This window comes from Labrus mixtus, chromosome 15, assembly GCF_963584025.1.
Source record: "Labrus mixtus chromosome 15, fLabMix1.1, whole genome shotgun sequence".
NCBI classification, from domain to species: Eukaryota; Metazoa; Chordata; class Actinopteri; order Labriformes; family Labridae; genus Labrus; species Labrus mixtus.
Window position 1 is genome coordinate 4,842,157 of NC_083626.1, and position 19,515 is coordinate 4,861,671.

At 39.7% G+C, this 19,515-nt stretch overlaps 2 protein-coding genes and 1 long non-coding RNA gene across 3 annotated transcripts in view; all 3 read right to left on the reverse strand.

The window, feature by feature from the left end:
• Nucleotides 1–653: 653 nt before the first annotated feature.
• On the reverse strand, nt 654–8,609 carry LOC132990161 (NLR family CARD domain-containing protein 3-like). The gene is made up of 7 exons (XM_061058267.1): nt 7,973–8,609; nt 6,549–7,283; nt 4,410–6,204; nt 4,099–4,275; nt 3,474–3,650; nt 3,155–3,201; nt 654–2,902 (listed from the first exon to the last, which is right to left on the reverse strand). Exons 1-7 carry the CDS (start codon nt 8,364–8,366, stop codon nt 2,271–2,273), a joined length of 3,957 nt encoding a protein of 1,318 aa, XP_060914250.1. The 5' UTR covers nt 8,367–8,609; the 3' UTR covers nt 654–2,270.
• A 307-nt stretch (nt 8,610–8,916) lies between these two features.
• Nucleotides 8,917–19,515, reverse strand: part of LOC132989524 (104 kDa microneme/rhoptry antigen-like) — a 56,429-nt gene continuing 45,830 nt past the window's right edge. Inside the window, exons 12-17 of the mRNA XM_061057214.1 lie at nt 10,585–10,689; nt 10,384–10,488; nt 10,197–10,301; nt 9,827–9,931; nt 9,600–9,739; nt 8,917–8,945 (exon numbers count right to left, since the gene is read on the reverse strand). Of these exons, the coding sequence (XP_060913197.1) occupies nt 8,917–8,945; nt 9,600–9,739; nt 9,827–9,931; nt 10,197–10,301; nt 10,384–10,488; nt 10,585–10,689 (589 nt within the window). The remainder of the gene's footprint in view (nt 8,946–9,599; nt 9,740–9,826; nt 9,932–10,196; nt 10,302–10,383; nt 10,489–10,584; nt 10,690–19,515) is intronic.
• Nucleotides 17,059–18,695, reverse strand: LOC132990166 (uncharacterized). Its single transcript, XR_009675970.1, has 3 exons — nt 18,345–18,695; nt 17,331–17,542; nt 17,059–17,296 (listed from the first exon to the last, which is right to left on the reverse strand). It is a non-coding gene; the product is annotated as an uncharacterized LOC132990166 (long non-coding RNA).

Below are 19,515 nucleotides of genomic sequence, written 5' to 3' on the forward strand. Positions count from 1 at the left end.
CACACAGCTCTCTACTCTAAACAAATCTACAGGGGCAGAAAGAGTGAGAGGCGCTCTGAATGAGGAATGTCACTTAACAGCAGCAGATCAATAGAGGGGACAGAAGCCGAAAAGGGACAGATCCTGAATGTATCAAACAGTTGTTTTTAAGGGTCTCTGATGTGGACCCGGAATGAACGAGTACTTAAGCCTCTTCAAAGTGTTGGTCAAGAATTAGGTTTTTAGAAGCAATGAGGAAGCCTGTGTGAAGAGGCCTTGAGTTTGCTGGGTGCTACATTGTCTTGGATGTCTTGGATGTTTCCTTTCAGTAGTCATCCCCCCCCCCCCCCCTTTTCTCGCTATAGCTTTCATTCAAGCTGTTTTTCACGGGTGTAATTCATTACCGTCTACATTCAGATGCTCACACACATCCACACAGACTTCAATATTTGGCTGTCAAAAACGTACATTTAATGTGACTAATAGTTGAAAGTCTTTGTGTGTGTGGTATCAGAATCATGTAGGCTATGGTTATGACTGAATGTTGAATAATCCACCCTGTGTATTTAGGATAGTGTTGAACTGGTCACAGTTCCAAGTATCTTGGATTCAATAAAATAAGCGTAGATCTGTACAAACAGCAAACACAGTTATGTAAACACAAACATAAATGCACTTAATGGTCAGTTTGATTTTTTGCATTAGTTTATTTACAGGTATAAAAACACAAACATCAGAAATTATTATATTCACATATGATCTCTGTGCAGCAGTGGATGCAACCATGCCCTACTACTAGAGTACAGTTTAGCTTAAAGATACACACTAAACATTTATTATTACAGACCAACCAATGTCCATGCATTGTTACATAAAATACATTAAACTGTTCAAGATCACGGACAGCTGCCAAAGTAATAACATCTATTTATTTATTCATTTATGTGTAGAGCTCTTTTAAAAAATCAAAGTTAGAGAGCTTCAAAGGCAGCAAAATGAAATGGGCAGGCCATGAAATCATAAGCAAAAGAAAAGAATACGAACTAAATATTTCCATTTTCTAAGACATAAAATTCAAAACATTATACTTTAGTGAAATCAGGAAAGACTTTCAGAATGTTTTAATTAGGAACTCAAACTTTTTCAGCTGACCTGATCTCCTAATGCAGATCATTCCAAACTTCGGCGCTCTCGCAGCAAACGCTCTGTCCTCTTTAGATTTCAGCCAGATTGCAGTAAAAGGACTTAGTTATAGTCAGTAGGGCCTTTAAAGTAATCAATAAATATACTGGGAGCCATCATAGAGAGGCTACAATAGGGGTGATGTGGTCATATTTTCTGGTCTGGTTAAAAGCCTCACAGCTGAGTTCTGTACAATTGATTTTGTTTCAGGGCGGTAAAAAAGCTCTTACAGTAATCGAGGCATAATGAGATGAGAAAAACAGAGAGAAAAAAATATCAAACAACATGCCAAGAACTCTGTGACAGGTTTGATCTCATAGAGGACCAGCAGATGGCAGTATTTGCTTTGTCATGTACTGTGGTCCAATTAAAAATCATGTCTTTTACGCAGAAAGTGTCTTGTGAGTTTCTTTGTGAGCTCTCAGACTCATAAAGGTAGTTGTTAACAGAACTCTGCATACCAGGGTCTGTGGATTAATTGGGCTGGTAAAATACAGTATCATCTGCATAAAAATGAAAAGAGACACCATGTTTATATATGATGTTCCCCAGGGAGCATGGGTGATGAAAATAAAATTGGTACCAAAAATGATCCCTGAGGTACACCATACGTCACACAAGAAAAAGCAGACACATGGGCTAATTGTTCAGAGACAAAGGGACACTTCTATCCATCAGAAAAGATATCATACACTCTAAGGCTGTACTATATACTATACCCTTATCCAAGGCTTCAGTCTGTTCTATAGGATGTCATGATTAATGGTGAAAAAGGCTGCACTACGAGTACATGGACTGACCACATGCCTTCATAAGCACAAACTAAAAGGTCATTTGTATTTGTTCCTGAGCAGTCTCAGTGCTGTGGAACTACAAGTAACCAGATTGAAACTTTTCACAATTTCAAAATTTCATTTTTTTACAGTAGAGCAATTAAACGTTGGCCCCTATTTTCTTCAGAACAGAAAGGTAACTTCAAGATTGGTCTGTAGTTCTAATAAAGAAATCTGCATATTTTTCACTCACGGTAACAAAATGATTCAGGTTAGGAAAAGGTGGCTTGAGATGCAATGCGATGATCATGGGCATCAATGAGGACTTATTCACTTTTACTGCCAGCCTCGAGTTGCCCCTTTAGGTGCTGACGATTTAATCGCTTTCGCTTTTTTCGTCAGCTTTGGACTTTGACGCTTGATTGCACTCCATCGCAGAGGGGTTTTGTCTATCTTGCAAAGAGTCACAGAGCCCCTCTTAAACCAAAAGCTTGGATAGACTGGTTTTGTGAAGTTGGCATGGAAGGTGTGTATGAGGCTCAGCTCTCCTGATATGTCACTGTAATAAGTCAGAGTTCCAGCTTCCCAATCTAGTAACACAGCAATTTTTTGGGAAAACAGATCAGTAATATGTTCGGATGTCTTTCCATGTCTGGCAGTGTATCTATCCTTGGAGCAGAGCAGACTCCACGACATGTCATTGCATCCTAAGCCACACTTATTGTCCCATTTCCTACCCACTCCTCTATATGCTACTGCAATGCCAACAGTCCCTTTCCACTCCACCTCCCAGTAAAAGAGGCCACTCTGGCTCTCCTTACAAAACACCTGACATCTTTTGAACCTGTACTCGTTTTCTGGTCGTTCCACTTTCTCCTCCGGCTTTATTGTTTTCACTTTCCTGTTTCCTTCTGACAGAACAAGCCTCTTGTTTACTGTGTTTTCATCAAACGTCAGTTCTCCATCATCTGTCACAGAATGAAAGAACATATGAATAAGGGGTTTTCTTTATTTTGTAGTGGTTTAAGGTTAAAAGCCTATAAAATACTATGTTGTATTGGACAAATCCAAACGTAATACTTGGAATATATTAAATCATAGTATGTTGACAACGGCTCATCATCTAACATGAATTTAAACTGATCAGGCATAAGTTTAAGATCTAATAGTATAGGTACTAAAGTAATTCATTATTAGCAATCAGTTCAAAAAAGACTTACATTTCTTTATCCCTGGCTTCAAGCGATGCTCTCCACAGTGTTCCAAGCTGTACAAACAAGAAATAATGATTTTAGGCTTAAATATAGTAAATATATTTTTAACTAAGAAATAAGACGAGCAACAGACTGCTCATTCTTGGCATCAAAATAAAATAAACGATTGGATTGGCACTTTCTACTATTAGTGTACTTTAACATGGGTACACATGGAGCCAATTTGAAAACAATTGGGAACACTATCTAAAGTTACTCAAGACAACTGTTTGAATGTAATGTGATTACATTAAGAGACATTTTCCAAACTAAAATCTACACATACCAGAGTGTCGTCAAGCTCATATCTGGATCCTCAGCTATAGCAGAGAGCATAGCTGCCCCATTGCATCCTGGGTGGTTGTAACTTAGATCTAGATGTTTCAGGGAGGAGGCCTTATTGGACTTGAGTGCTGAGGCCAGGTAAGAGCAGCCTTCTTCTGTCACCTGACAACCTGACAATCTGCAGACCACACACACACACACACACACACACACACACACACACACACACACACACACACACACACACACACACAGGTTAGGGTTATGTGGTTCAAGTAGATGAAAAATTGTTGTAATTATGATTCCACATAGTTTAATATGCTCAGTGTAACAATTTGGAAAGGTTGTTTAATCCTTAAATAAAACCATGCATTAAGTTATTTTAACCAACTTTGTTAACCTAATTACCCCAGAGGTACAGCTGCCCATTATCCAAGAGCCTATGATGCCCACTGCCCCAGCTCCTCAGCTTCCCATGGCAGCTGCCCTGGAGCCTACATTGCCCAACACCACAGAGTCCAATGCTAAGCGTCACAGAGCTCCAACCAGCCCCTTCTGGTAACCAGATCCGGCCAACAACTTTTCCTGGTTCCCAGTCAGCGGCCCGGCGTACAATGTACACTTACTTGAGAATCTCCAGTTTACAATGTAAACTCATCAGGCCTTCTGCAAGAAGCTTCACACCTGTATCCAACAGGTCGTTATGACTCAGGTCCAGATCGGTGAGGTTAGAGGATGCAGAGTTGAGGACTGAGGATAAGAGACCTTTGCATGATTCTGCAGTGAGCTCACACCAACTTAGCCTGTGAAAGAGTTTGTTAATTAGAAACTCTACCAAAAATAGAAGCTATGGGAAGGTCAAAAAAGTCACTAGAGCAATTTAATCAGTTTTCTTATGTTTTCAGGTTATTAAGAGGGGGCATTGCAAAGTACTTACATAGCAGTTTTGGCGACTTTGACGACCGGCAACATTCCCAGAAGTACTTTCTCTGATTTGCGGTACTTTTTTAGATCAAACACATCCAGCTTCTCATCTGAAGTCAGCAGCACAAAGGTTAGAGCCGACCACTGGGATGTGGAGAAGTTTTCAAATGTGGCTGTTTCTGACTTAAGGTACTTTTTGACTTCTTTCACAAGAGACTGGTCATTCAGCTCATTCAGACAGTGGAAAAGATTGAAATTTTGATCAGCATCACTGTTCTCTTCTCTTATCTTTTCTTTGATGTATCCAATTGTTTTCTCATTGGTCTCCTTGTTATTTTCTGTCTTCTTCAGCAGCTCTTTCAGGAGAGTTTGATTTGTCTCCAGAGAAAGGCCAAGCAAGAAGCGAAGAAACAGATCCCAGTCTCCATTTCTGCTACCTAAGGCCTTGTCTACTGCTGTCCTGTAAAAGTCTAATGCAGGCACGTCTGTGTCTGTTGAAGGGGGTTTGGCAAGCAGATTTACACCTTTGTCACTGAATGTGTGAAATGCATAGAAAGCTGCCATGAACTCTTGAATACTCAGATGGACAAAGCAGAACAATTTCTGTTGGTACAGCCCATGGCTTTCTCGTTTAATCTGGGTAAAGATGCCTGAGAAGACTGCAGCCTCTGTGATGTTGACACCACACTCTATCAATGTTTCTTCAGTGAAGACAAGGTCTCCTGTCTTGAGCCCTTCAAAAGCCAGCTTCCCGAGAGAAACAACTGTAGTCTTGTTTCTTGTGTTCCAGCATGAATCTGGCTCAGAATTCTCACTTGTCTCATCTGTGCCATACTTCACATTCGCCTGTCTGCATTGTAACAAAACGAAGTGTATGTACATGTCAGTCAGAGTGCTGGGCATCTTCCCGATCTCTTTTCTTTCCACAAAGTCATCCAGAACTGTTGATGTCAGCCAGCAAAACACAGGGATGTGACACATAATGTAAACGGTTCTTGAAGTCTTGACATGTGACAAGATCTTCTCAGCCAAATCTTTATCATCAAATCTCTTCCTGAAGTACTCCTCTTTCTGGTCATCATTGAATCCTCGTACCTCTGTAACACGGTCAACTTTACCAGCAGGGATACTGTTGGATGCTGCAGGTCTGGAGGTGATCCAGACTTGGGCTTTAGAAAGCAGATTGCCTTGGATGAGGTTTGTCAGCAGAACTTTCACAGAGGTTTGCTTTTTCACATCTGTACACTCTTCACTTTCATTGAAGACGAGATCAAGGCGACACTCATCGAAACCATCCAGGACAATCAGGATATTATACTTGTCATAATCTTCTATTTCTGATGTCTTCATTCCTGGAAAGAAACTATAAATGAGTTCCTCCAAGCTGTGCATTTCATCTTTTCTCAAATTCAGCTCGCGGAAAGACAGCGGAAACATAAAGAAAATGTCCGTGTGGGACTTATCCTCAGCCCAGTCCAGCATGTATTTCATGGTGGCAAATGATTTTCCAATGCCTGCCATTCCAGTTGTTAGCACAGATTTAATGTTCTTAGGTTTTCCTACTGCTGGTTCAAAGATGGCATCATACTTAATGGATGTTTCCTTTGGTTTGAACTTGGCACCTTCAATCTGTATGGCCTCATGTTGAATATTGACCTCTCCTCTTTCCCCCTCTATGATGTAGAGATCTGTGTAGATTTCATTCAGGAGAGCAGATGTTTTCTGCATGTCCACCCCCATTGTCACATGAGTAAATTGCTCCTTCAGCTGAGATTTGAGTTTCCATTTACTTGCAAGATCAGTCTTATCTGTGGAAAAAAAAAGAAAACATTACTTTGGAGAAACACTAGCCACTTAACATGATTACAATTTGGGGTCCAATTTTACTGCAATTCATAAACCACTATTAATGAGCATGATATCTTGCCGAATAACAGGATAGGCACAAACACCAACATGTACTGGATGGATGTTTTTTCGTATTTCATTATACGATCGCTTTATTAACATTTAATATGTTTAAACCTTCTTTCTCTGTTCTGTTGTTTAATTCTACAACTATGTTTGTCAATACTTAATCCATAACTTAATTGTATATTCTCCTTTATGTATGTTTGTATTGTATTTCCATATTCAGCACCAGTAAGCTTACATCTTATTTCTGTCCTCCTGTCAACACAGTTGTCAGGCAAGTGATTGGCAGCTGAAGGTTGGGAGGTTATCCAGATCCGTGCAGAAGGAAGCAGAGATCCTCTGATGAGGTTTGTCAGTAACACATTTACTGAAGCTGATTTTCTCACATCAGTCACGGTGTCGATGTTGTCAAAGTCAAGAGCTGTTTGAAAAGCATCCAATCCATCCAGGACAAACAGAACTTTGAACTGTTCAAAGTTAGAGATGACTATTTGTTCAGTTTCCTCAAAGAAATGGTTAAGTAGTTCAAACAAGCTGACTTTTTTCTCTCTAATCAAATTAAGCTTAGAGAGGTCAAGTGGAAATATAACTTCTTCATCATGAGCTTTGACTCGGCCCCATGTGGAATCTAAAAGCCACGTAAAAACTGAGCTGTTGGCATTTTTAGCCCACTCTTTTACAAATCTCTTCACATGGAAAGATTTCCCAATACCAGTCACACCAGTAGTCAGCACATTTCTTATTTTTTTTTCATTTGTATCTTTGAAGATATCAGATACTGCAGTCACTTGAGTCACTGATGTTGCCACCGTACGTTCGTTTTTCTCTCCATCTTTGGTTTCAATACTTTTCTCCTCTCTCGTGATGTGTTCTGTGTCTGTCTGGTTAGAATGATTTATGTCTCCATCTTGAATGTTTTTTTGAAATCTTCCTTTGAGGGTGGATATCAGCTTCTTCCGTCTCTCCAAGGTCTCTGAACAAACAAAACAAATGTCATTATTGATTGATCTTCATGTCATGTCAGCAATCTTTTTTACAAAATCTCAGGTAGTCGTGAAATCTTAACACTAATTGGCTTTATCACAGCTTCAAGCAAATTTGTTGCTGAGTTAGAGATGTTCGATCCAGAGTGGATTGTTAGCTGCACATTTATCCAGATATCTGTTTATAGAGATCAATTAATTACCGTTCTTTGTTTTATTCCTTTCTGTCTAAGTAGTACCATATACTGTAGAGGCATCCTTTCTTTTCACTTTAGCCTATTCTTTAGATAACCGCTGATGGTTGCTGGTATTTCATTACGTAGGTAGGATAACGTTCCACCTGGTTTTTTTACTGTCCACACAGTGTTTCTCCAGTATACACCAAAGCATGTCGATACGTGATTGGTCAATGCATCTCTGACTCCATATGTACAAAATGAAACCAGAGCACTTAACATGCTGATAATCAGGACACGTGTACACATTCTATATTTCTATGTAGAATATGTAAATGGAGATTCTAGCCTACAGTATAGGGTTCTAACACAGGTATAGCTTGAGCTTTAGTATTTCCTTTCTAAATTTCTAAAATCACCACACAAACAAAATAATGAACACAGGATCCAGATTACTGAAACAGGTTTTAGCTGTAAAATTTGTTAGAGTCATAGTTTCATACCTCGACATTCTGTCACTTTCTGGATGTATTCAGAGGGGATTTTGTCAGCTGCTGAAGGTTGTGAGATGATCCAGATATGAGCAGAGGGAAGCAAATTCCTCTTGATGAGGTTTGTTAGCAGCACATCCATCGAGGCTGTTTCTTCCATATCAGTCAGGTCCTCGTTCTTTTCAAAATCCAGGGGAAGTTCACATTCTTCCAATCCATCAAGGACAAAAAGTACTTCACACTCATCATAATTGGAAACTCCTGGGTGTTTATTGGGATTGAGGAAATGATGAAGCAGATCGTTCATGTTTTGAACTTTTTCTCTTCTTGAAGTCAGCTCACGGAAATGAATTGGTACAACAAAGTCTATGTTTTTATTGGATGTTCCCTTTGCCCAGTGTACCATGTACCTCTGTGTTTGGTATGTTTTACCGACACGAGCAACTCCCTTTGTAAGTACTGTTTGCCCCCTTTTTTCCTTTGAACCTGGAAAAGATGCTTCCCAGATACATTTTTTTTCTTTCTTATCTTCAGGCTCATGAATCTCATGGAGTTCTGTGTCAGTTTTAAGTTCTCCCAGTTCTCTTTCATGCTGACTGAGGATTCTCTTCTTCAGCTCTTTGGTGAGTTTTTGTTTGATGTTTTTATGTTTTTTAAGAAAGGAAAAAGACAAAACAAAGGAATCAGAATGCAGTGAAACAAATTTTGCAATCAAAAATTACAAGAGATTGGCATCCAATATGGAATAGGCCCTGAATCACTTATCTATAGGCACAGTAAAAGTGACCATCTTGAATATTGAAAGCTAGATAAAAGGAATAATGTTCAACATTTTACATATAAATATAGCAGAAATCATGTATGTCCTATGTAAATGTCTCTGAGTCATGACTGTCTACAAGAGAAGAGTGAGTCCCGTTGGCTGTGTTGTTGTGAGAGCCATGTTTACATCAGGTTTACATGGATGTGACGGCCGACTCCTCTCCTTGGGTATAAAAGTTGTTTTTGTCAAGAAATAGAGAAAAGAAGAATAACATACTCAATGTGTATTCAAATGTCACGCAAGTGTTTTCAGATCACGGTCATTCTGTGTCAATTGACATTCAGTGTGACGCTACAAGCTAACTAAAGTGTGCCAACATTAGCCTAACAGTACAATGCAGGCCACAGGCAGTCTATACGTTTATTTATTTTTGTTTTGAATTACTTATTCTGAAAAGATAAACATTAAGCTATTTTAGTTACATTCAAGTGTCTGCTTTGGTGAATTCAAATTAACAGATTTAAATTATTTCAGGCAATCTAACTTGTAAAAACATTTCTTTATCACTGTAAAAAACATATCTCCAATAAATCTGTCATGACTTTGAACAACTTAAATGATTTGGGAAACACCTGACATACTTCACTACACATATTGTTTATGGCAGGCAGAAAAAAACATTTGTTTTTCTCTTTTCAGTTAGACCAAGTCTCTTTCTTTCTGAATGTGTTTAATGAGCATATCTCTATCTTCCATGGCACCATTAATATTACTGAATAATGGGATGCGTGTATGCACAAATGGTAAAAATGTACTATTCCAGTGATTTAAAAGTCATTTTTGGGAATTGAAATTGGATTCAACTAAATATCTTACCATGTTCTTTATTTCTGACCACAATGTCGCTTGGAGATGCCCCTTCTTTATTGAAGTTGAGAGGATCATGTTTGGACCGATCACTTTTCATAGAAACACCGCTGGGTGATAGAGAGCCCGGTCTCTCTGACACCAGTGGTCTGTAACACAAAATTGTGTCAGTGATTTACTTTTCTTAGAATGATTTTCTATCAAAGAAGGAGCATTTTTTTTTTTTTAAATCCTACTTTGTTCCTTCTTTACTGAAGTCGAGAGGATCATGTTTGGACCGGTCACTTCTCATGGAAATGTCGCTCAGTGATGGAGAGTCTGGTCTTTCTGGCACCAGTGGTCTGTAACACAAAATTGTGTCAGTGATTTCATTTTATATAAACCTTCTTAATGAAGAATAAACTTGACTTAATATCTTACCCAAATTCCCCTTTATTGAAGTCGAGAGGATCATGTTTGGACCGATCACTTTTCATAGAAACACCGCTGGGTGATGGAGAGTCCGGTCTCTCTGACACCAGTGGTCTGTAACACAAAATTGTGTCAGTGATTGTGTTGTCTTATAATGATTCTCTATCAAAGAAGGAACATTTTTAAAAATCCTACTTTGGTCCTTCTTTACTGAAGTCGAGAGGATCATGTTTGGACCGGTCACTTTTCATGGAAATGTCGCTCAGTGATGCAGAGTCTGGTCTTTCTAGCACCGGTGGTCTGTAACACAAAAGTGTGTCAGTGATTTACTTTTCTTAGAATGATTCTTTGTCAAAGAAGAACTTTTTTTTTTTAATCCTACTTTGTTCCTTCTTTACTGAAGTCGAAAGGATCATGTTTAGACCGGTCACTTCTCATGGAAATGTCGCTCAGTGATGGAGAGTCTGGTCTCTGTGACACAAGTGGTCTGTAACACAAAATTGTGTCAGTGATTGTGTTGTCTTATAATGATTTTCTATCAAAGATAGATTTCGATCAAAGCATTTTTTGGAAAAAAAACTACTTTGTTCCTTCTTTACTGAAGTCGAGAGGATCATGTTTGGACCGGTCACTTCTCATGGAAATGTCGCTCAGTGATGGAGAGTCTGGTCTTTCTGGTACCAGTGGTCTGTAACACAAAATTGTGTCAGTGATTTATTTTTCTACAAACCATCTGAATGAAGTATAAACATGACTTAATATCCAACCAGAATTCTCCTTCACTAAAATTAAGAGGTTCATCTTCTGATCGGTTACTTTTCATGGATATGTGACTGGTGGTAAGGGAGTCAGGTCTTTGTTGCACAATCAGTCTTTGCAAAGAATCATGAGAGTGACTTTTTAATCAATTTTAAACCTTCTCCATTTTTGAGATGGACTGATATGGACATGTACCTGAGGTAATCCGATAGAGTCTCTGGGTTTTATCCCTAGCCTCTCTTTATACTCTGGACTATTGAGATTGTAACCCTGAACTGAAATTCAACTACAAACAACATATAGTTTTGTACGGTATTGTATGGTATTGTACCACCCCTGTTGACCTGTTTATTCAGTCTTGTAATTTATGTTGTGAGAAAGCAATATTAAAGGCTGAATATGCAACATTTTACAGTTAAATGTAGAAAAAAATCCAGTATGTCCTCTGAAAAAAACTTGTGTTTACATGGACGGGATGGCTGTCCAGCTCATATTCTTCCTATAAACATAAAGTTAATCCATCCATTGATGAAGAAGAACATGATTAAATTGAAGTCAAGAGGATATCAAACTTTACTGACCGATCCACGTCATCATAATCATTCAAACAATCAATTTAATTTAAACTTGCACATGTAGTGAGTTGTTTTCCATAGCAGAGGATCAGACTGTACACTAATATAATCACTGAAGAAGAGATTCAAAGTAGACACAAAAACCACAGTGCCACCAGTTTTTATTAATATCTTCCAATATCATGCATTTATCATCAAGTGTGATTTTTAGTTTTAAAAAAGATTACTGTGTTGTAAGACCCACAGAGGACACAGAGACACGGCATTGGCTGTTTCACATATGTTACCCTCTTGTTACTCAGCATATCTTCATCATCTGCACATTTATATTGTGTAAATGAAAATGAAGTCGGTGCATATCTTACACGATCATTAGGCCTATATATCCTTATAATTAGTCACAGTGCAAAGAGGTTTGCCACAATAAAATGTGGACAATAATTAAAAGCTGTTCATTGATCAACCTCCTGATTAATAATCTCCTAAAGTGAGGGAGACTGCTGACTGATGTGAGAACTCAGTGTGGGTGCCATAAACTTATAAACACTGCAGATACACATGGCGTAATGATTAACAGTGGACATTTTGGCACTGCAAGGGGACTGACATGAATGCAGCAGCAATGCGGTGTCATTCTCTGATTTGTCTCTAGTTTTTGACCCTCCTACTGTAACAAACAAACAATATGTGCTGTTTAACCTCCACTTATTTCACAAGCTCCTCCATTTCTGGGTCAGAAAGTGTATTTTCTTCATCTAACTTAAAGAGTTAGATACTTCACCAGTTGAAACATGAATCTGTATTGACATTGGGTCATATCTGTAGTAGAAATGTGAAATAAAATTTGAAGTTGGTGCCTTCTTGACCGAGAAAAGGCAGAAAGTGTCTTTTTGGCTCATGTTGATGAAAGACACCAAATCCCAGAATGCACAGCACCGCAGGCCACTCCCACTAAGATCATCAGAATCAGAAATACTTTATTAATACCAGAGGGAAATTCGATCGATATAGTTTCTCCAAAATATACAGTATAGCAGTAGAAATATAGAAATAAAAACATTTACAGACATATTTACTTCAACAAATGAGGCCACTTCCTCAACTGATTCAGAGATTTCTTCCAGAAATGATCCTGGAAATTCCTGGCAGAAAACAGACTCTATGTCTGTGTCCATAGACAAACAGTGAGAGCACCGACACTACCAGTCCGCCCAGCTCGAGCCGGCCCGGGCTCCTCGTCCTCACCGCCGCCGACAGGCAGGCATCATGTCTCTGCTGCTGAGCTGGCAGCGGCGGCAATATAGCCGTGAGACGGTTGCTGCTGACAGGCAGGTCTTGTGTTGCGGAGCCCAGCCGCCAGGCTTGTGGCCGGGCTCCCGGCGAGCAGCCGTCTCGCCACTATATTTATATTTTTTCGCCATTATCAGCTTTCTCCATAGACCCTGTTAGCATAGCTTCCAAGCAATATGGCGGACGTTAAGTTTTGATTCTGGGAGTGAGTTCCCACACACTGATCTGTGATTGGTCTGCAGCTTCAGTGGTCAAAAATATGAGGAACTAGCGTTGTAGTTTCACCCTGCTAACCGCAACAGCTTCCAGTGACGCAAAAATCATCATTTTGCGTCACTGGAAGCTCCTTTTCAGACTTAAAAATACAAAGATTTCCCATCGCAGGGGAAAATGGCTCCGTTTCCATGGAAATGGCTTCGAACACTGATGTGTTCTCCATTGAATGGAAAGATGTCCGTTGATGTCCTTTCGTTGCAGGACGGAATAAGACCGTTATCTTTCTGATAATCTGTTATAGTCTGACGCTGTCCGAGAAACTGAGATGCGTTCACTGGACAATCCGAGCTCGGAATTCAGAACACTGCCGGCCGCGGATTATCTGCGCGCCGAAACTTAAAACAAAGAGAGATTTTTGCAGAAAACAGGAGGTGAGCTTGTGTCTCCGAACACTTGAAGTCAGCACGTGGACAGAGAGAGAGCAATGGAAGTCTTGGAGTTTTGTAGCCTGACCTGCTTCATGGGGGGGCCTACCTCAGGTCCCCTCCAATGAGAAGAGAGGGGATCAGGTCCCCCCCTTCTCTTCACATGTAGGTGTGAAGTATTGCAGGGGATTCTGGGAGTAGGAGTCCTTTAGGTCTCTTTGTAATCCCAGTGAATAACTCAAATGAGGCTTCTCACAGAGATGCAAGTCCATTGTTTGCCTGTCTTAAGCCTGCATGGCCCAACAATGTCATTCTTCTTTTCTCTAGTCCCTCAATTTAACAATTTTTATACGCAAGGGGATGAGCCAGCTGGCGGGCCGTCCCGACAATGTAAACAAACTGAAGATAGGACTCTGAAAACTCTGAAAGCATCACAGACAGTGGGACTCGGGTGTTACACTCATTGCAGACAGTCATGACTCAGAGTTACTTTCAGAGGATATACTTGATTTCATATAAAGCCTTTAAGGAAACACGCAGCAAATTTCAAAGCCCTGCTAATTCCCGAGCAAATGCAAACGACTAAAACAAATGTCATGGCTAAAACGGCTGCAAATGAAACAAACATTCTGCAACAAGCAGAACCAACTGCATTAACATAAAATGCAAATACACAAATACTGCAAATCCAGCCTTTTCAACAGAAGTGCTTCAGGCCTGTAGGGGCACTGTGTGGGATAGTTAATTATTGATGGGAAAGAGTCAGGGAGACCAGGCGCTGGTCTTGTAAATTTACATTTGCTTTTGAATTTGTAGCATTTCTGAATTTGCTGTACATTTTTGTGAAAGCAATTTGTTTAAGCTTGTTTAAGCGCTTTCACCTGTTGGCCCCCGTACTAAACCGTAACACTCTCAACTTCCTTTACATTGTGTTGCTTCATGATTGCATTTGAAATTTTGTCTTCTCATGATCTCTTGATCTTTTTGAAAGAAAAAGTCAACAATAGCAGTGCTGCTAGTACACAGGAACTGAAAAAATGTTTAGAATCAATACCAGTATATATAATGCAACTGTGAAAAATAATATTCACTTACTTGTCTCTTGGCACTGCTTCAGCCTGCTCCTCAAGCTGCTCCTCAAACATGTTGATTTTAGAAACACTTTGATGTGTTTTCTGTTTGTCAGTAAGTTTGAATAAAGTTTTGTTCCTTGAAACAGAATTACACCATGTCCAGCTTCTTGACTTTTTCAATAGTCTTGTAGTTGAAGCAGAGTCTCCTTGCTTGTCTGATTCTTAGTATTTCCCTGTTTGACACAGGGGCAGGCACCTATCCACCGCATGTTGTTCTCTCCTGCCATATTGACTGAACTTGACTTGAAGTCTGCAAAACCAGAGAGTTAAATATTGTGAATAAACTAAGTTTCAATTGACACAGACACTAGGCAAATAGACTTAGGCTAAAGCCTTCGAAAATTGGTCATACAAAAAAATCCTGCTTACTCTAGTTACTTTTACTTTTAACCATCTGATCAAAGTCTTGTTGTGAGGATCTTTTCCCCAGTTATTGTAGAAGAAAGAAACCGGTAGTTAAATATTCACACCTAAAATATATGGACCTTGGCCCTGATGTATAAAAATCAAAATAGACACGATAGTAAGCCAGGAACAGAAACATTCAACAAAAAAATTAAAAAACTATGATGTGCAAGGTGGGCATACGATCAAAAATGAGGTAACTTTCAGGCAAAAGATTGCAAATAACTCAATAACATATTCAAAAGAAACATTAAAGTACAAATGAGGGTTTTTTTAATCTTACCAGTAAGGAAATGCAATGTGCTTTGAAACAGGTGTCTCTCACGCAGGCTCGATTCTCACAATGTGCTATTCATTTGAAGAGTTGACAGCTACACTTTCGGTTTTAATTTGTGTGTGTGTGTGTGTGTGTGTGTGTGTGTGTGTGTGTGTGTGTGTGTGTGTGTGTGTGTGTGTGTTTTTCAAAGGCATCTTGCAGTGGCTTGCAACTCCCTTTGGGGACTGGACCCCCACTTTGGGAACCACTGGCCTGTAATCATGTTTGTCTTTGTCTTTGATCATCATAACTTACTTTGTCCTTATACAATGTTTTAATTTGCCTCTGCCAGTGAAGCACTTTGGTCAGCTTGTGCTGTTTTTAATGTGCTACACACATTAAACTTGACATGAACATTATTTTCATTTTATTCCACAAGTTATTATAAGTTTTAAAAAAAAGAATGTTTAGACCTTCAAACGAATCACTGGTAGGATTAAGAGATGTCAAACTTGACAGTGATGTGTTTGCAGGAAATAAGACAGGAAGTTTGAATCTGTGGTTTCAAAATACATCTGCTACTGATGTCAAACCCACACACATACACACGCACACACACACACACACACCAGTGGGCGCGCACTGTAGCTGTTCCCACCAATAAGGTACAATAAGGTTTATCTTCTTAACTTTCAATAGATGTTGATTACCTGAATACTGTACCTTTGTTGTCTGTCACTGTTTAATTTATAAATGTGCTCTTACACATAGATGAATACAGAAAATGCACAAACAAATTGATTTAATGAATAACTGCTATTTTCTCTCTTTCTTTGCCATCCTGAAGACCCCGCACTAAAAGTCCATGTTCTCATGGATCCATGTCACATGCTCAAGCTTCTTCAGAATGACTTTAACACTCGAAGTTCTGGTGAGAGAAGATGGCCAGCAGATAAGACAGCAGTACATCAAGGAGCTCCACAAGCTTCAGGAGGAGGAGGAGGGTTTGCACCTTGGAAGACTGTATTCATGCTTCAGCTGTTCAAATAAAAATAGATCTCCTCCTAACAACTTGCAATCAAACCATTTTCTTCCTATTCTAAAACCCTTTGTCCAGTTTAGATGGGAGAAGTTGATATTATGTGATATTGATCTGGGAAGACTACATTTCTAAATATTTTTTAATTGTGTTTTTATTCACAAGTTATTGATCTTATTTACTCTCCATGTATCTTGATAATGGGGCTGTGTTATGATAAGGCGTTAGGAGGATTCACTTCAGTGTCTTTAGCGGTAGGCGTGGTTAGTAGGAGGAGAAGCAGGGTCAGTACTGATGACACACCTGAGTGGGGTGTGGGGGCTCTGTCTCTGTAATCTTCATTAGCAGCACCTGCGGAGGAGCCGGGGGAAATGGGTTTCGAGTCGAAGAGACGCCACGAGGACGCAGACACCTGAAACACTGAATCTGAAGTAACCTTTGTTTTTGTTTCAACACTTCACGGGTGCTTTTTACACATGAACTAAACTGATATGAAAGAGAGGGCTGGCGGAGGAGGTCGTACCCCAAGTGGCTTCGTGGATCGGGCCGTCCGAGTGTGCTGGTCGCGGCACGTACGAGGATCTTTGGGGTGAGTCACCTACACGCACCCCTCAAACAGACAGGACAGTTGCAGACACATTCAGATAAGGCAGGATACACACTCACGTTTATGCAACACGTAAGGAGAGGCATCAAGTTACGGGCTCACCGGCATTAGCGTTAGGCGCTAGGATAGCATTTAGATGTGGGGCTGTGTGTTAGCTCGTAACAGGCTGTGCTTTAAGGTCATATTTTTGCAATGACTCTGTTCCATCCCATTTTCAGAAATGAACTGCATTAGTATTTGGTAAAAAAAAATGTCAAAAGAATAAAAAGCTGTGTAAAAGTAGACTTCCTTCTTGAGTTGAGCAATAATGCACATTTTAGTCTTGTCATTTCAAATCTGAAATATATACTCATAAGTAGACATAAAGGAGTGCATTTATATAGAAATATTTATTTAATCTGAAAAACCACATTCAAAACGCCTGTTTTTACAGCAGAGATTAACATGTTTACAGCTTGGTACAAAACAAATAAATAGGTGTGATTAGCTCATGTCTCGATCGACACACACTGTACGGGGGGTGAATGTTTTGATGACTCATCAGTTTTGATTTGATGAAGGATAAGAGTTATTCACAATAAGGCATGTAGCTGACCAGCTTGACAGGCGGGCGCGGTGTAAAACCCCGCCTCAGCTCCAGCTCTCAGCCTGTGGGTGACATCACTCAGGCCATCCGGGGGAGACCTCCCTCGCAGCGAGTTGTTGAAGAGAAGCAACTGAAGTCCACCCCAGAAGAACCAACAAATGCAGATGTTGTTGAGGCTCAGGTTTCTTCCTCTGTCTCTGCAGCTCTCTGGGCACCTCGAAGGACAAGTCACCAATAATCCACACTGTGTCTATAGGAGAAATACAAAGGTGTTCAATTAATGCCTCAGACAAGACAAAATGTACAGTTAACTACATGTGACAGCTCAGGGTGTTTTTTTGTTATTAGCCTTATCTGCAGGAATAATATTGAACAAGGTAGCTGCAACTCCTAATAATAGACACCAGTCTTAAACACAATTTTAAGTTTTTGGTGTGAAGCTGACACTGTCCACAGACTCCATGACTTCATGGGGTTCTATAGAAAACAAATGTCTTCTAATAAATACTAAATAATTATTTTTCAATTGTCATGTTCACCCACATCGCTGTTGACATCAGTAAATATAAGACACAGACATTCCTCTTTTTGTCAGAACAGTAACATGAACTGTATGCATTGTAATATTGATTTCTTCTGGATGTCTCAAATATTTATTTACAGTCTATGGTCTAACAGTAGTTTTATCAACAACAACAACGAAACTTGTTTGCAAATCAAAGTAAACCAAAACGTATGTGTAGTGTCTCCAATGATCTAAAAAACATGTAATTCATATAATTAAACACGACTGCTGAGCCTGCGGTCAATGACGGTATGCGCCGTGACCCGTCTTCCCGTCTCTGCACTCCCACTTATGGACGTGCCACTCTGCCTATGGAGGGCACACACACAAAATTAATTACAAATTAAATGCAAATACAATAAACTTAAATGCGTCTCCTACAATAATTGTATATTTAAAAAAGTGTAGTTTTAAGACTTTATTTAAATATTTGGGTTGAATATAATTCGTTTTAACTGTGTTGTAGAAAAGTTAAATGTTAACTTACTGTTTATAGAGTTTTCTCAGGACGAGCAGGAAAACCGTTGGGGATGCTAGCAGCCGTAGCCGTTAGCTATGCTGTAAAGTGGACTGCTAACGACGAACTGAATGGGCGGAGTTTAAGTCCCGCCTTCCTGCTGTTGCTAGGTTGATCCGAAGTTAGGTTGAGACTGCAAATCCAATATGGATGCGGCCGTCGATTGGACTCATTTGCTGCCTATGTAACAGACGGGTCAGGGTTTGTCCAGTAATATTTACAGTCTATGGTTCCCACTCAACGTTCTTGAAGCCAAAATACGCCCCTAACGGGCGCTTCCATCTTGCAATTTTGACGTCATTTGGAGCCAGAGTCTGCGCAGTAGGGTCCGGCGGGAGGAGCCCTGGGAACACGCCCCGCCCATTTAGCGTACTGCCCTGATGACTTACGCAGCCCAGCTACACCGAAAGCGCTCTGCCGGTCTACGAGAAGAAATGTGTAACTACAACCAACCACCGTATTCAAAGTCTAATATTTAAACACACTGTGTTATAAAAAATCCCGCTATTTTGATCATTATTGAAAATACGTGGACTGCTGGGTCCTCTGTTTTTGCCGAAATCATTCTATATTTAAGCTAGGTTAGCACCACAGACCATAGGTAAGATATGTTGTATTTTGACAGTCTGCAATGTGATTCATGTCTGCTTTTCTAATATATTTAAGTGAACAGTAAATCAATTGTTTTTTGTGTCTTCATTTAGGCAAAGAACAGATAAAAGCAGCTGGTCTGACATCTTCCACAGAGGTGAAGTGTAAGTTAAAATCATCTGTTAAAAGTTATATATCCTGTGATTTTGTTTTAAGTTTCATAAGATGATTGTAAACAACAAGCTATTGTTAACAATACAGTCTTCTAAAATAAAAATCACACTGAGTCATACACCAGCTAAATGTTAAATAGAAAGGTGATGTTTTCTTTTCCATTTTACAATCAACAGAACCTAAAAATGACTAATTTCAACCTTCGTCTGCACACCTGTTACAGTGGTCAGGCTGGGGTCACATAGTTTGAAGGAACCTCCTCCTTCTTTCACCTGTGCTTGGACTGAGAGCTGTGCCAGACGCCCTGCTCATCCACTGTGGTAGAAATGACCTTACACCAGCAGCTCTCCCAGATGAAGAGTCCTCTCTGCCATCA

Excerpts from the sequence above, each read along its gene's own strand:
- LOC132990161 (XM_061058267.1), bottom strand. The coding sequence starts at position 8,366 with ATGGTACACTGGGCAAAGGGAACATCCAATAAAAACATAGACTTTGTT. Across the intron at positions 3,651-4,098 it reads TGTAAACTGGAGATTCTCAA|ATTGTCAGGTTGTCAGGTGA; the intron begins GTAAGTGTACAT and ends TGTGGTCTGCAG. Across the intron at positions 2,903-3,154 it reads GAAGCCAGGGATAAAGAAAT|ATGATGGAGAACTGACGTTT; the intron begins GTAAGTCTTTTT and ends ATTCTGTGACAG.